The 17,053-nt window shown below is 39.7% G+C and overlaps 2 protein-coding genes across 8 annotated transcripts in view; one reads left to right on the plus strand and one right to left on the minus strand.

The window, feature by feature from the left end:
• The window catches only part of OFD1 (OFD1 centriole and centriolar satellite protein), a 69,269-nt gene extending 66,947 nt beyond the window's left edge, over positions 1–2,322 (plus strand). For 4 of the 6 annotated variants that reach the window (XM_061627131.1, XM_061627128.1, XM_061627130.1 and 1 more), the window contains exons 22-23: positions 734–798; positions 1,360–2,322. In XM_061627131.1, coding sequence (XP_061483115.1) covers positions 734–798; positions 1,360–1,411 — 117 coding nt within the window. In that variant the 3' untranslated portion in view covers positions 1,412–2,322. The remainder of the gene's footprint in view (positions 1–733; positions 799–1,359) is intronic. The other 2 variants (XM_061627127.1, XM_061627132.1) reach the window with 1 other exon arrangement.
• Positions 2,323–4,438: 2,116 nt separating this feature from the next.
• GPM6B (glycoprotein M6B) overlaps positions 4,439–17,053 on the minus strand; it is a 144,725-nt gene continuing 132,110 nt past the window's right edge. The window contains exons 3-8 of one of the 2 annotated variants that reach the window (XR_009762756.1): positions 15,292–15,448; positions 13,532–13,703; positions 9,853–9,926; positions 8,547–8,612; positions 7,464–7,656; positions 6,231–6,318 (exon numbers count right to left, since the gene is read on the minus strand). Coding sequence is in view for 1 of the 2 variants with exons in the window: in XM_061627151.1 (XP_061483135.1) it covers positions 6,169–6,318; positions 8,547–8,612; positions 9,853–9,926; positions 13,532–13,703; positions 15,292–15,448 (619 nt within the window). In the remaining variant the exon portion in view is untranslated. Of the gene's footprint in view, positions 6,319–7,463; positions 7,657–8,546; positions 8,613–9,852; positions 9,927–13,531; positions 13,704–15,291; positions 15,449–17,053 lie in introns of both variants that reach the window. The other variant, XM_061627151.1, reaches the window with a different exon arrangement.

The raw sequence follows: 17,053 nt of genomic DNA on the forward strand, positions 1-17,053 counted from the left end.
TTTGAGGACCTTTTCTAGTTCTCTCACAGTTGCCCTCCCCAGTCCTACCCTTCTTCTGATTGCCTATAATTTTATCAAGTTGCAGAACAAGGATCTCTGCTTGGTCTTGTAAGAATTCTTCTAAGGAACTACTTTCTTAATGTTTCATTCACTGATTATTATTTTTAAAAACAAGATCATTTGAATTTGGCAATACGAGAAAAATTAGTGGGCAAATACTTAGTTTGTACATTTTGGAAAAGTTGTAGAAAATAACATGACATGTGAAACATGCCAAACTAAAATTTCTCATATCAAATTCCATTACAAAGATGTTCAAACATCAGCATAAAATTAAGACCAAAAAACCACTTGTCATCAATAAGATAGTCCTGCTATCAGTGGCTGTTATAGCTGGGTGGAAGGGACAGGGAAGGGGGAGAAGAGATGAGGAAGTGGGACCAACTGCCAGTTAGCTCCTTCACTCCTACAACTGTCCCCCCTCCAGCCACCATTATGTACAAGCTACAATTTCACCTTCATTCCTTTTGCACTGTGTGCATTGTATTACATGATGATGCATCATGGCAGTGACCTCTCTTCTTTACTCTCTGTATGACAGGGTACATTTAAGTACGTAATCATTTAAACCTGTTTCACAATAATGTTTCAGACTATATATTTTCTGTAGGATACTGTGGTAGAGAGAGACACACATACAGGCACACAGTTACAACTTTCTTCCTTCTATTAGGACTTCAAGAAAGAAGAAATGGAAATATCATCTGAGAGACACGCAAATAGTGAAAAGGAGGACAGGTATGCATCTTTCTAGTGCTTGGCATTTCTGATTCTTTTTTTTCTTTTTCATCAAGTTGGTCATTTTGCATTAAAACCCAACTTCTTTCCATTATGCACTTTTAATTGCTCACTAATTATCTTTCATAGTGAATATAGCACTTCTCTTGTTTAGTAATTTATTAAAGTTGAATTAAGATTTGTTAAAGTTTAAAATAAAAATGTTAAGACAATGAATTGGATCCCAAGTTCCTGTGAGATCTCTACCCGCAGGAGAAGTAGGCAGAAGTTAGGGGCGGAGACTTTCATCAAGTCCCTCATAAATATCCTAAGCTTTTTCCCTTCCCTCCCAAAAAAATCTGATCTGAGGATTGGGGGATCCCTCTGGAACAGTGTGGGAGATGGTGTTGGGAGCTGAAGAGTGTACCAGTAGCAGTCTCTTCTATTCATAGAAGTAAAATTTGGGGTCCATGCCCAATGAATATTTGCCTGAGTGTGTGCCACTTTTACTGCTAAGTTATCTAGCAACTTATATTTCAAACTTCATTATTATTTCAAACTTCATTATTATTTGTGTTCCAGCTTTAGTGCTGCAGCCACCCTTCATGGAGAGCCTGATGATGATTTCTGGTGAACATTGATTAGCAGTGGCTACTGGACCAGAAAAATGGGGTTCCATTTCATAAGAGAAAGCACCACACTACAGAAATTGATTGTGAACAACACTGGAATAGTTCTACCTGCATCATTAATGAAGACTGGCACAAAGTTTTTATCAGCGCTAGAAGAGCTTTTGAGACTAACAACATTTCAAAGAATAGCTGCCTACCTGACCAACTGATTTCACATGTCCAAAATATGCCACAGCATGAAGTTAGCGGGGGGGGGCAGTTGGCAGGGGTCAAGGGGAGGATAATAAAATCAGATTGGTTTATTTTACAAGATAACATCTTGTAATTAGAGCAGCAGTTAAAGAACATTCTGGATTTCTGTTTAATTTTAAAAAAATATATTATTCCAGAGTTCACGTTACAGACTTTACAAATGATCAACCAGCTGTTTCTATAGCCCAAAGCTCTAAAATGCCAACCATTTTCGGATGTTTAACTTGTTTCTGGGTGCTGTACTTAACATTTTTTCCACTTAATATTCTTTTGCTAGTATTTAGAAAAGCTGGGGCAGCAACAAGTGTACAGGCAAGTGCATTTTAAAAATGTAAGTAGTTGTAGTGATGATTATTTTCTATTAAAGTACATAGTATTTAAAATGATGATTTACAATGATGATGTTAAAGCTGTTTACAGGAAGAAGATAATGTTCAAAGCTTGGAAATGGCTGACATAGTGGGAAACATTGGCCTTTTCAATAAATGGAAAATCTGAAGGCAGTTTTTCTGCACCTAAAAAAAGGCATGACTGCAGGCTTATTGTCTGTGAAACGGAAGGAGTCTGGTACTAGAGACCAAAAGCAGGGTCCCCCTGTATAAATGACACAGCAGCAGATACCAAGCAATAAAAATATCATTGAGGAATGGAAGAGTTTTACCTGAATGTGCCTCATCACTGCCTAAGAATGAAGGTAGACTGGGCAACTGATTCCTATTGTACTATGAAGCAGGGCTGAAAGAAGAATGCAGGCTGCCTGTTGACTTCTACTGCCATGTCTTTGTAACTTCGAGCTTAGTGCTCATTTGATTGTGAGGCCTGGCAAATTTGGTTCAGGTGGCAAACAGGGTTTAATATAGAACTATAAAGTTTGACCAAATTGTCCATATATTGCCATGAGTTCAGCTTACTGCTTCATGAGTACAGAGAAACTAGACAGAACATAGGCTTCCTAGCTTAAATGCTCCAGGCCAGCACATGATGCTCTGTTACCATATTTTCATCTAGTGGCAAACAGGCACAGGTGGTGTATCTGGTAATTGGGAAATGTTTTTATCAAGAAGGGAGAAAGGGCTTGAACTCACCTCGGTATATGCTATGATCCAGCAAAGCTGGTGCTAGCCCTGTGATTTCTGAAAAAAATCTTTGAATGGCTGCCGCCTTCTGCCATATCACAAGCTTTCTTGTGAAGGAAACTTCCTTCAGTTTCCAAATCAGCTTGTCATGAGATATGATGGGATTGCTACTTGAGAAAAGCTCCCTTTGGTCTGCAGAATTAGTCCCATGATAGTTTGGTGTCCAGCTAATCTGCTGCCTGAGGCAACCAGGTAAGTCTAGCCCTGACCCCAGCCTGAGTGAGTTATGCTGATTAGAAGGATAGAATTCAGTCCTCCTACCCCCTGAACATGACAGCTGGTATAGCACAGTGGGGAGGAGAGCGTGGCTGGGAGTCTGTGAGTTCAGATCTCCGCTCGTGTCTCCTGGGTGTCAAGGGCCAGCTAAAGATCACCCCCACAGTGAGTGGCTCAGGGGTTATGTGCCCTGCCACCTGTGCAGCCGTGGGCAAGCTGCAGAGTCCCAAGGAGCCCAGTTGCCCCCCAGCTGGCAGTTGCTGACAGGAAGGGGCTGGCTTGTGCAGCTGTGGCAAGCTGAGCAGGCCCTAGCCAGCTGGGGAGGACTAGCCTCAGAGGGAGGCAATGGTAAGCCCCCTCTGAATACCACTTACCATGAACACCCTATTCATAGGGTCACCATAAGTTGGGATCGACTTGAAGGCAGTCCATTTCCACCCCCTGAACAGATTATTAGCAGTATTAACACAATTGGACTAGGTATCATGCCCATGAATATGTCTACGATCCTTACTTTTCTGACTGTTTCCTCATGATGAATTGGGACAATTGTCTGAACTGAAATTAATGAATCATAAATCAATTAGTTTTAGAAGAGAGTTCCTTCTGAGAGGGATGAAGGACGTTTTCACTAATTACAAAGCTTGTGGTGGGGATCGTGATGGTACAGAGGAGTTGATTGTACCTAGTTTCTTGAAATGGTGGAGATTTTATAAAGTTGGAATATATCTTGGGGTCATGTAGTTTGACCTCTTTGCCCTAAAATAATGACATCTTCTATAGATTTATTTTAGCTTTATCCCTCATCAAAGCCAGAGGGGAAACTTTTGCAGTGGACTTACATATTATACCTCAGGCATAAATTCTCCTAAGGCAAAAGTTTCTTTAGCAGATAGTGTTCAGTCACAAATAAATGGCTGAAAACAGGCACCTTTTGAAATACCTTTGCATACCTGTTTGTATTTACTTACTTGAAAAGCTCTCTTTTCTTTTAGGGACAGACACCACATTTACTTAAATTTCCGGAATTGTGAAGGATAAAACAGATTTGTCAAACATAAAACCCAACTGTGAAATACAGTAGTATAATTAGTTTTTTTCATCTTCAACAGAAAATGCTAATGGCAAATTGATAGTGGCAAATCCATATACAAATAATATACACCTTTGGAAGTCAGACTCAGTCCAAAGAGATCAGTGCACAAAAGGTCACCGCATGTGATAGCTTAGTGTAGATATGTATTTGTATCTAGATACAGATGCAGGAAAAAAATATCTTACTATTTACATTAGTTCCCATATTTTTCAATACATGCTAAAGCTTCTAAGTGTGTGTCACCCAAACACCAGTTTTGGGAAGACTGTCTATACTACAGCTGTTTGAAAACAGCCTTAAAATAAGCATACACAAATATTGGTTCTATTATCTACAAATATTTATTGTAACACTTGGATATAACTACAGGAAGCCCTTGGCACTGATAGAAAATATTGATTCACGGTTAGGTTACAAAAATTTATACATAGCAAAATTTAATGCTCTTTACATAAAAAATATTGGACTACTTAAACAAAACTTCCAAAAACTCCCAGTAATAGCTACACAGAATTAAAAAAAGAATTAGGCTTTAAGACACTGTATGTTACCTTTATGCAAACACTGGACTAGAAAGAACATCACCTGCATTGCTGTAGAAATTTGTTTCCTTCATGCAACAGGTAAAAACAAACACTAAGCAATTTTATCTATATAGATTTTGCCTCTTTAAAAAGAAAGTCAGATTAGGCATGTAACAAACTCAAATGCAAGGTAATACCTGAAGTTTTTTCCACATTAATATTTTTCTTTTAAAAACTTTCTAAAGAAACGTGCTTCCTTTTATCTTTATACACTTCCATATGATCTAAAGAAGCATTTTAATATTCAGCAAACATTCAAAACTAATCAAACCACACATTAACATGGATGTATGACTTGACTTTTTACTGATTCAAAACTCACTGATGTACTTTAATTTTCTCCAACATTTATATTTTTTTTTAAAAAAAAATAGCACACCAACGATACCATCACTAGTACTCAAGCTAGCACTGAATGTTTCTGAAAATGTTAGAAGGCAGATTTTGTGGGAAACACTTTTAAACTGGAACCCAATATTTTACTGAACACCAAGTTTCTTATAAGAGGAAACAAATAAGCACTGTCTATAAACATGTTGAGCACCAAAATTGAGACGGGTGGTTGACCTGTGCTCTGTATGGCTATTGGCTTTAAAATCTACAATTTGTTATCTGCTCACTTGAAACAATTATATCAGTATAGTTTCAGCAAGGTAACACTTTCTGCTTTGATAAGATACAGACAGGATAATGATCAACCACTGCTATATCAATGCTTCAGACATTTATAGAAAATAAACATTAAGGCAAAGCTGACATCTATTTTCAGAGAAGGGGATCATTATCCTGATGTGAGGGTCTGTCTACATTCCATCAAACAGTATAAAATAAAAATAAAACCAACCCAGGGCAACAGCACCCAGCTTACTCCGATAAGTGCAATAGAACAACAGTGGCTCATTACAGCATCATTGAAAAGGGAGTGGCTCAGAAAATAACACTTCTGGCATTTAGTCCACATAATCCAGTTTTAATTTTGACAGGCTGAGTAAGTTGATTTGTAACTTTCTGAAACTGCATCAAATAAGCACAACTATCAGTGTTCAGAATAAAAGGAATAACTATCTAGTCAAACTAGAATCTTAGTTACGTACATCTGTGTAATTATATACAGCCTTTAAAATCTTCTAGTAACTGCAGGGCTGGATACCAGCTGTGGTATCCTGTTTGGAAAGGAACATGTTCCTTCAGTAATTCTTCTACAGTTACCAAGAGCATCCGTAGAGATCCTTAACTTGGTAACTTGGGTTTTTCTAAAGTGGCCTAGAAAGAGGATAACCCCACCCCCACCCCAAAATACTTCAGTCTCAGTGCTAAAGGAATGGAGGATATCCACTGCAAGTTTTCCCTATGAACATGGCCCTGGAGCATGAATGTGAAGTTTTTATACTTCTGTATTTGCTTGGACATGCATCTGTTCTGCAGAGCAGCTGCTTGATGATTTGTCAGAGCTACAAAATTCTTCTGGCAAGCATTTATGTGTAAGAATTGAGTTGCTCTTTGGACCGAGACTGGATATCCTGAAGCTCCTGTTCTTCTTTTGCTTTGATATCCTGGTAAGCCTGCATTTTGCTTGCATCCTTTAAGTAGGCCCAGTTAGAGGACAGTATCATGAGGAAGTGGATCTGGAAGAGAAGGGTGAGCATGATGGCTAGTGAGCATGTCAAGAGGCAAAGCAGGCAGCTAGTAAGATTAATTTTTAAAAGTTATTCTATATTAAATATCAAAATAGACAGAGGCTTATTTCTAAAGAGCTCGAGAATTTTGCATGCTTAACTCTACTAAGTAGTAGCTGGCAAAAGTTAGTCGGAAATAGAAACAAAAGCAGTTAACGCAAAAGAACAACAGAAACTGAAAAGCTTTGAAAATATTTTGCAAGTTTACATGCTGAAGCCTAGAAGAGCAACTCAAGATAAATTTGGTAGTTCCTTCCCCTTTCCCCTCCCCCATCCACTTGAATAAAGGAAAACTGTAATGTAGAAATTTTGTATAGTACCCTTTTTAAAAAAAGAAATTACTATGGACATATTTACTGGGGCAAAAACAGTAGTTCTAATATGACTGCAGTTTTCTTACATAGACATGTTTGCTTTGTGTGCTCTACGGTGACAGTTTGGGAGATGATCACTGACAAATAAGTTACTAGCACGTAGGAAATACCATCTTTTTGTGGCACAGGCTATTTCTCATATGCAGGTGGAGAAAGAATGTGAAAGTATTTACCAGCCTCAGCTAGAGAACTGCATGGCTTTTGTTTATTAATTTTAAAAAAGCTGCTTGAAAATTTCAGCTAATGAAAAGAGTATTTTTCAGTGAGCCTAGCTAGTTGTCTCTCAAAACATTTGACCAGTAAAAGCTCAGAGGACTGATTTTATTTTGTACAGCTAAAATGATAGGCGTATGTGTGGTACTTTGGAAGAGCACTTTGTCAGCAATCTAAGGGTAGGCATTGGCAGTTTTCAAGAATCAAGCATATATCTTGTGTGTCATCTATTGTAGAACAGATGTTTTATTATTTTTCTGATTAGTGAACAGCAGAGATAAAATAACTTATTATAGACCCTTAATTGATCCAGTAATTGTTTCAGAGATGATTGTTAGGGGAAAAAATAGCTTGATGTTAAATGAAAGCCCTCCTTCCTTTAAAAGGATGATTTACAACATCGCTTAAAATAACAATCCTCTTATAGTATAGAAAATAGCCAGATCTTACCCACATCATTATTCATATACAAGAAATAAATTTGAATTAATGCTTAAAGATGCTTACTGAAGCTATTTACAATTTACTGTAACAAACTTCAAAAAAGCTAGACTCTCAGTCTAGGGTGTCAGTGGTTTTTCAAGCTACACAGTGCAGCTCTTTACTGGGCTTATGCAATTTAGAATTTAGTGCAGCAATCTTCCCGACTCTTAAACTTCAAAACAGCATAGTTATATGTGGTAGCCATCATGTAGATCAGCTGGTGGAAGAGAACAAAATAAAGCGTGTAAGAGACAACAAAATTTTCAGGCCTTTTAGGTAGCTCTTTGTGTTAGAATCAAAATGTATACTGTGTCAGGCACGGGTTTCAATGAGAGTTAGAGCACTGGGTGACCTTGGGCCAGTCACTGCCTCTCAGCCTCAGAGGGAGGCAATGGTAAACCCCCTCTGAATGCCACTTACCATGAAAACCCCATTCATAGGGTTGCCAACAGTCGGAATCGACTTGAAGGCAGTCCATTTCCATGGGCAAAAATGGCTGTAGCTCCCCTTGACCTAAGCTATATAAGGGGGCCTGGTTGCTGCATGGAAAGCACATTGACAATTTGTTACTTCAACTGAATTTGGCTGACAGAAGATCAAAAACTGGTTCTTGCAACAGTTCCTTAACTGTAAATGTCTTGTTTTTAATCTCACTATTTCTACTTTGGCCAGTTTAAACAAACTGACTTCAGTACTTGCAGACAGATAGAAGTTTTCATACTCCCCAAAAGACTTAAAGGAAGGAAAGACAGGAGTATTAATTAAAACTACTTTCAAAGATGGGAAATTTTTTAAGTGTCCTGATGCTGGGAAATTCTACATACTAATGCCAAAATATTTATATCCAAAAATGCCATAAATTGGCCATGCAACGGGATAGAGGTAAACAAATAGCAAAAAAAACCTATTACAAAGCTTGCTGTGGTGCAAAGCTTTACTGGGAAATATAAACACTTGCCTGCTATTTGGAATATCCTGAGAAAACTACAACCAGGTGCCAACAAACACAAAAATTATTACTTAGTTTAAGTTAAACAATATTTGAATGATTACATCTGAAAATGGAATGCATTGTTATTTCATAAGACAAAGGATGATGGTACTCACCAGTGCTATGACAGTAGCACCAGCTCCAGCACAGGCCACAATGAACAGGTGGTAAGACAAATAGAACTATAACAGTAAAGAGAAAAATAGTTGTTTCAGGACTTCTGTGGCACATTAATGACTCTTAATACAGTTCTTGGGAGTCTGCCTAGTGTGGAGGAAGGTCTGATTCCATGAGCCGCTACACCAACAAACCAATATTTTTGATGGGACATGGTGAGTACTCTGCAAGCACAACATCAACACCTACGGTACTGAAAGCTAATCACACCACAGCATGTGTCAGTACTGTTATCACATAAAAACGCCAGATGTATTATAGCCCTAGGTTCCTTTACACAATTGTGGATACTGGTACTATTACAACAGCATGGAAAAAGCCTAGCGTCATTTCTGTTACTCTGGGTACTGCAGAATAAGCTTAGCTACAATAACTGGATGTCAGTCCCCTTACGTGCAAGATTTTTCAGAATGACTTTTCTCCATGTATCACACGGAAGATAGGAGAATGACCAAATCCAAAATTATCCTTGTGAGTGGGACCAGGGCCACCACAGTGGCAGTTACATCAGCACAACTCCAACATTTATTAGCATTCTCCTGTCATTCTATTGTAACCGAGGAATGCTTCACACATTTTAAAACCTGTATGTATCTGTCTCTCCCACATTTTTATCATGTATGAAATGACCTGGAAGGCAGCATAATAAGACAAACTTGCCCAATTTGCCTGGAATAGCTGCTTTTATAACTAACAGCTGCCTTGCCTGCAAATCATTGTTATTCAGTTAGCGGCTATACAATTGATAGGAGGGGAGAGATGCTGTGGACCACAACAACCCCAGTTGACAAACTTTGGTTAACGTAAAATGGAGACAGCATATTCTGAGAGCGCTGTTTTTTGTGGCTGTCCCCTATTCAAAGGAGGCCTGACACCTTAATTAACTGTTGATTTCTTCAAAAATGACATTCCCAGAAGCACTTATCTATAGGTGGTTTCCTAGTATTTACCATATTGATGTATTTTATGCAAACTTGCTGCAGCTCTCAATGCTGAATGAGTCCTCTTCCTGCTGTATTTCTATATGAGCTACATAAGGTGAGAAAATACTACTATCTCTCAGCTGGCTATGCACAGAATACCTTAGCTTAGCAAGTGGTGCAAACAGATATCCTCAGAACTTTTATTCTAGATATTTTATAAACATTTTTTAGGGCACAAACAATATTCGAAGCAGACTGGTAGTTTATATCCCAGTTGTCAAGATACGCAAGATAGCACTGGCTGTTTTAGGTCTCCTTTTACCTCAGGGGTGCTGCACATATCTGCTAAGGCTGACCCACATGCCTTGCCGGGTACAGCATTCCAAGGGATGATGCCTGAAGTTAAGATACCAAAGAAAACATCATTAAAGCTGATTGCTGACATCATTCTCCCTTCCTGAAATCCATTTCCCTTCCCCACCTACATGCAAGTTGTGTTCCTTTAATCTGCACCCACACATTGACCAGTTCAATCTGGAGTTGGCATAAGCAAGTACAAAATCATTTAACTGTGTTCCCTTTCTACATCCAGGATAGATTCTCCCTGCCAAGAGATGTTCTCAGATCTAGGATTCCCATATGGCAGACAAATGGTTTATTTAGTCGCTATGGACACTGTCTTTTAAAAAAAAGTTATCACTGTCATATGCTGTGCTTATTGACTATATTGATTGGGCAAAAGGACTGCTGACAAAGGTGTTCGCAACTTTTCAGGCACTGCCTTAAGCTTAGAGAACTGAGGTTGCAATTTCGGCCAGCTGCAGGCTTCTCTGTGCAACCTACTCTCCTTCCATGTTCCTAATCAAACCCTCTCTAGCTCCTCTGCTCCTATTCTTCATTACTGATCTTCCTCTGGATCATTTTTTTCCTGGTGGAAGTTGAACACATTACAACAGCAATGTTACTCAGCATATTACACTATAGAAGATAATCAGTCAAAAGGACGGGGAGTACGACCCTGTTCTGACTTTATCTCTCAGCGGCTTTTGATACCATTGACTTTGGTATCCTGGGCCGACTTGGTGAACTGGGTGTTGGAGGCACTGTTTTACAGTGGTCCTGATCCTATCTCCAGGGTCGCTCTGAGAATAGCATTGGGTGGCTCTCTTTCGGCACCCTGGCAGCTGTGCTGTGGGGTGCCGCAGGGTACCATCTTGTCCCCCATGCTGTTTAACATCTATATGAAGCCCTTGGGAGCAGTTATCAGGAGCTTTGGGGCAAGGTGTCAGCAGTATGCTGATAATATCCAGCTTTATTTCTCCATAACATCTGAATCGGGAGAGGCTGTGCAAGCCCTGGACCACTGCCTGGACTCAGTGGTAGGCTGGATGAGGGCAATAAACTGAGTCTGAATCCTAGCAAGATGGAGGCGCTGTGGGTTGGTGGTTCCCGAGTTTGGATAATTAGTCAGTTGCCTGCTTTGGATGGGGTTGTACTCTGAAAGAGCAGGTCTGTACCTGAGGGTGCTCCTGGATCCATCTTTGTCGCTAGAGGCCCAGGTGACCTCAGTGGCTAGGAGTGCCTTTTACCAGCTTCGGCTGGTGAGACAGCTGCGGCCGTTTCTGGACCGGGATAGCCTGACCACTGTTGTCCATGCACTGGTAACCTCCAGGCTGGATTACTGTAATGTGCTCTATGTGGGGCTGCCCTTGAAGTTGGTCCGGAAGCTGCAGCTGGTGCAAAATGCGGCGGCGAGACTGCTCACTGTGGCAGGGTATCGCCAACATGTCACCCTGCTGCTGAAAGAATTGCACTGGCTGCCCATTTGCTACTGGGCCAAATTCAAGGTTCTAGTTTTGGTGTACAAAGCCCTATACAGCTTGGGACCAGGATACTTGAAAGACCGTCTTATCCCTTATGTACCCAGTCGATCACTGTGCTCTGCAGGTGAGGGCCTCCTGCAGATACCATGTTATCAGGAGGTCCGTTCTGCACAATATAGAAAACGGACCTTTAGTGTGGCAGCACCTACCCTGTGGAATTCCCTCCCTTTGAATATTAGGCAGGCACCATCTCTGCTATCTTTTCGGCACCTTGTGTAGACTTTCCTCTTTCAACGAGCCTTTTAGGTTGAGACCTATCCCAGTCTGCGTCTGTGTTAGAATTTCTTAATAAGTTTTTAAATAATGCTTTTAACCCTTTTTGAAAGTTTTTTTAAATGTTTTTAACGCTTTTGTTTTAATGTATTTTAAGATCTGTTTTTATGATGTTTTAAAGTGTTTTTAGCGCTTTGTTTGCCGCCCTGGGCTCCTGCTGGGAGAAAGGGCAGGATACAAATTAAATAATAAATAAATAAATGAATAAATAAAATATTTGGCCATGTTTTTTGGGGGGCAGGGAGGGCTATACAGCTTGCAAGTACATGCATGTAAGTTATCAAATACTGGCTCAGTTTGCACATAGCACTGAGCCACGTGGAGAGACAAATCTTTTGCCTAGGTTCAGACAATGTGCTAGCTCAAACCATGGCTTCGCTCACAGCAGCGCAGAAGCAGGACTAGAGGAGGAGTAATGGGGCCACAGTCTCTGGGAATTTGCACATTTGCAATAAGCCATGGTTTGGCTTAGTGTTGTGTCGGGCCACCTATTCTGATGTGTTTTACTTTTTAAAGTGCACTGACATGCTATGAATTCCATCTCTTTTGGGAAGCCAGATGCCCGTTTACTCTTTCAAAACTACAAATTTATCTTTTATTTAATTGAAGCTTAAGATTCATAAAATGTGCAACTGGTTCAAATCTAAACTTCATCACCAAATGATGCAGCCAGTGTAGATCCAATGATCTTAACTTTAATATTCCAGCTACTTCAAAGAAACATATTCCTCTAAAAAAAATCAACTGTGTACTTATCACAACTAGACAGTTCTTAAAAATTCCTCTATTTCAACAAGCCTTTTAAGTTAAGACCTATCCCAGTCTGTGTTGGAATTGCTTTTAATATGTCTTTTTTAGAACTTTTTTTTCTAAACAATATTTTTAACCCTTTTCATTTAAGATGTTTTAAAAGCTTTTTTAAAGAATGTTTTTAAAGTTGATTTGTTTTAATGTATTTTAAGGTCTGTTTTTATGATGTTTTAAAGTGTTTTTACTGCTTTTGTTTGCTGCCCTGGGCTCCTGCTGGAAGGAAGGGCGGTATATATTGTGCAAAAAGAAATCTCATTTCCTCAGGCTTATCTGAAAGATTTGAACCCTTCTCCGTCTAACATCTGAGAAACTGAAAATCTCTGGAAAGTACATTAGAAACCTTCGAATAACAAGTCTGGATGGAATTTTTAGAAGTCAACAGACTGAACTTCTATCATGTTCAATTCCCTTATCCTACCCCCAAATCTATCACCCTTCTGCATTAGATGTAATCATGTCCCTCACTGCTCATCTCACACACATCATCTCAGTTCGGGGGGGGGGGTTATGAGACAATATTTGTCACCAGATAGCTTGCTCTTCACAAGCAGGTCCCGGGACGGGTTACAGAAATTTAAAATACAGTATTAAAAACAATCAAAACACATTACATTCACAGAAATACAGTGAGTCCTGAAAGCCAGAGTAAAGATAAATGCAGAAGCATATACACAATGCTATTACAGAAATAGTAAGAATATGCCAAAATATAGTTCAGTATTTTAATTCAAGAGACTAACATGAGATGTTTTCTAGCTATTTTGCGTGGGGCTCAGGCTTGCCTAAGTTTATTTTGTGGCCTGATACAATAATGCAGATAACAGCCACAAAATCACTTTAGATAAATGACTTGCCAAATGCAGCTAAACGGTGCATTTGGAAAGGTCAGTGTAAGCTGCATTAATTAAAAAAAGTAACGACATGTTCAGAGTCTCCACACTTGGTTGCTTTTTGGTTCATCTCATAAGGCTAAGACAAACCTATAGAAAATAGGAAGAGGAAAAAGGATAAAGTAATCAGGATTAAAGTAAGTACCATATTGCCTGATATCCACACAGATCTGGTCTGCTGAAGCTGTCATATTTGCTGGGAGTGATCTGATGACTTCACAAGTTGACCATATGTTATAGAACATAAAGACGGGCACAGCAGAGAAGCCGAAGACACCAAGCCAGGCCACACCCAGCACATAGGTGAGGAAAACAAACTGAGGAGTAGACAAGCACACAGTTCACTGAGAGATGCCATTTTTCATTCATTTCAGAAGTCGAGTGTTACTTCATTTACAGTAAACACTCCCGAATTTTAAAATCTGCAAGTGTCACCAACTCCATATTTGATGTGAAATCTGAGCTTTTAGCTCTAGAAATACTTTCCCTACACACCGTTTAAAAGATTGACTGTTCACTTTAAGTTAAAGAGGAAAAAAAACCAGCCAGACTTTCTGAGCTGTAATCATTTTTGGAGGATTTCTTATGGGGACTATGATTTCAGTTTGAGAACCAATAAAATATACTAAAGCTTTAGTTAGCCTATAAGCAAGTGTACACTATGCACAATGACATTTTCAGAAAGGGTTAAAATTTAAACTCACTCACTGAAGAGATTGATTTTAAGTAGCTGCTACAAAAGCAGAGATTTAATGTCAAGGAAGCAAAGAATAGGTAGAAAAGGGTAAATCAGCAGTAGTAGGAAGAAGCTGTGTTTGGAGAAAGGAAGAACAAGCCATTTTTATCCAATGGTCCACTGCAGCAAAGTACCATCTGTCCCACAAACTACATGTTGGGTGGCTTGCAGACTGTTGCACCTCCATTCACGTAATGGGCAGTTCCACCAACAACCTCCCACACCAATCTAAGGATCTTCCAAACCACAGGAGCAGTTTTGCAGGGAGTTTCCGGGGGAAGCCCCAATCTGTGTTCTGTTCACAGATGGAAAGTTAGGATCAAATTATTTGATAGAAGAACAAACATTGGCTGCAGTGCATGGTAAGTGATGATAGATAACCACAAGCCTGGGCTCTGACAACACGCAAAACATCAGCTCAACATGGTGCAGGAGGAGCAAAGTGGCTGCAAGGTCCTTTCTGGGAGCCCACGTGTGTGAAGAGAGACTTCAGTGCCCTAAAACTGAGATGTTCTTACTTAAAACACATTCTTTCAGAACGGTGGCTACAGAAATAACCCTGGACAAAAACACGCAATATATTATTTGGGGTTTTTCCTAAATTGTGGTAATGAAAACTTAAAAATAACATCCCTCTTTCAAAGAAAATCCTTCACGATAGAACAGTAGTCTTTTTGAAAGTTATAATTTCTTGGAAGAACAAACTTGGCACAATGAGTATTTTATCCAAATTAATTTTTTTCAAATTATTCCCAATAAACTCCTGGAATAAACATGGGAAAAAATAGCTAACTTCATCTGGAATAAGAAAAACCCTAGAATTAATATCAAATTCACAGTAACCATTAAGAGAAGGTGAGATGTGATAGAGCATGTGCTTTGCATGCAAAAGGTCTCTGGTTCAATGGCCAGTATCTCTAGATAGGCCTGAAAAAAACTGCTGTGGGAAACCCCAGAAAGCCACTGCAGTTGTTGCTCTTACCCGTTCCTCACCACAAGATCCCAGGGTGGGTTACAGCAATTTAAAAATACAATATTAAAACAATCAAAAGAATACGGTGGATCCTAAAATATTTCTCTCCCAGGTGCTAAAGAACAATACTGTAGATAATCCTGAACTAGTTGCACGATTGGAGTCATGGGAACCCATATTACTGCAATGCACTCACCATTCCACTGATGCAACGGCCACAGATGGTTGTCTTGAATTCGCCATGCAGTTCCTTCACAGCACTTGTTGTATAAAAGCCCTCCGCCAAGAGAATAATTCCATATAAGAAAAAAAATGATGCAATGCCATAGATCACATACTGCATTAGTTTTATTCTGAGAAAGAAAGAAAGAAAGAAAGAGGGCAATCAGACTTTGTCATGTTGACTAAAGTCCCTTTTCATAATCATCAGAGAACTGAACAATAACAAGAGGACAGAGTGAACATCTGGGTGGTCATCTGGGCCACAATCTCATGCCGGTTGTGTGCTTTGGATTTTGACCATGCTGGCTGGGGCTGATCGGAGTTGGAGTCCACAATATCTGGAAGGCACCAGGCTGAGCAAGGCTGGTTTAGGTCCTGACATGGTTACTCTTCTTTAATGTCGGATACACAGGTTAATGTGTCAGCTGCGACCTCTGGTTTTGCAGATTGCGGCCCAGTTGTGCCCAAGAATAAGGGGAGGTGTGAAAAGCTGGATTTCACACAAATTGAACCGGCCAGTCAAATCCTTGGAGAATTTATTGACTTTGACTTTGAGAATTTATTGAACTCTTACACAGCACTCCCAATTGTTGCATTTCCAAGGGACTGATACAGTCTCCACTAACTTCAGAAATGCTTCAGCATCTGATGTTTATACATAATTAGTCTCAGCCCTTACCCTCCCCAAAGTAAATATAGAATTAATATTTCTTACTGCAAACGTCTTCCCTGATTGTGTTCCAGCAGGAACCAGAACAGCCTTTTGCTGGGAAGGAAGCTTTGTTCTGCTAGCAGCAAGAAAAACAAGGGAGGGGGTGCTCCTCCAACTCACAAAGACAAGATGAGCTCTGCCACATGGAAGGAGATGCAGACCAACACACCCCTATTTTTGTTTTCTCTCATCAGAAAAAGATCTCATCACTCTCATCAGAAAAAGATCTTTTTGTGCGTTTCACACAATGTAAATTTCTCACAGAAGCAGTGAGGTGTATTACCCACAGCGCTAATACTATACAGCTTCTAGTCCTACTGAAGACCTATCCATTTTTTGTGCAACGAACATGCAGTTATTTCTCTTTTGTAATAGAGGTCTAGACACCTTTTTCCTCAAAGTCATATTCAACCAAAGTTTGCGGGAATTCCCCCCTCCCCCCTTGGCTGCAAAATTTGGTTTCTGGTCATCACCATCATTGTTTAAGTCTCAATACTCTACACACACTCAAGCCAAGATGCAAATGCATTCATTTGTACTTTAGTTTCATGTTCATTCAGATTCAGTTTTATGTACCACAATCAAAGAAGAATTTTAGCTGATCTGCTAGGGGGAATACCGGACATTCAGAAAACAAATCGTAGAAGGAAAATGCCAAAGAAATTATGTTGAGCTATCCCACAGAAAGGAAGGATAGGTGGCCAATGACAGTTTTTGAAAGATCTAGAAGAACATGAAAAGGAAGACAAACACTGTCTATAAGTACCAAAGAGAAGAGGCAACATATTTTAACATTAAATAATATAGATTGGAGGGTCATCATTAAGGGGAAAATATAAGAAGAGCTCATCAGTGGAAGATACTGTTGAGAGGACCACCATACTCCAGACATAAGCCACACTTTAAAGCAGTGTAGGTCACTGATGCTATTGGAGGTCATTGTTGAGCCTCAGCTCTCCCAGAAGGGACAGGAAGGGGGGAGGCATGAGTTTCAGGCGCCTCCGCTGCCAGAAGACACAGAAGA

This window comes from Rhineura floridana, chromosome 5 (assembly GCF_030035675.1).
Source record: "Rhineura floridana isolate rRhiFlo1 chromosome 5, rRhiFlo1.hap2, whole genome shotgun sequence".
NCBI classification, from domain to species: Eukaryota; Metazoa; Chordata; class Lepidosauria; order Squamata; family Rhineuridae; genus Rhineura; species Rhineura floridana.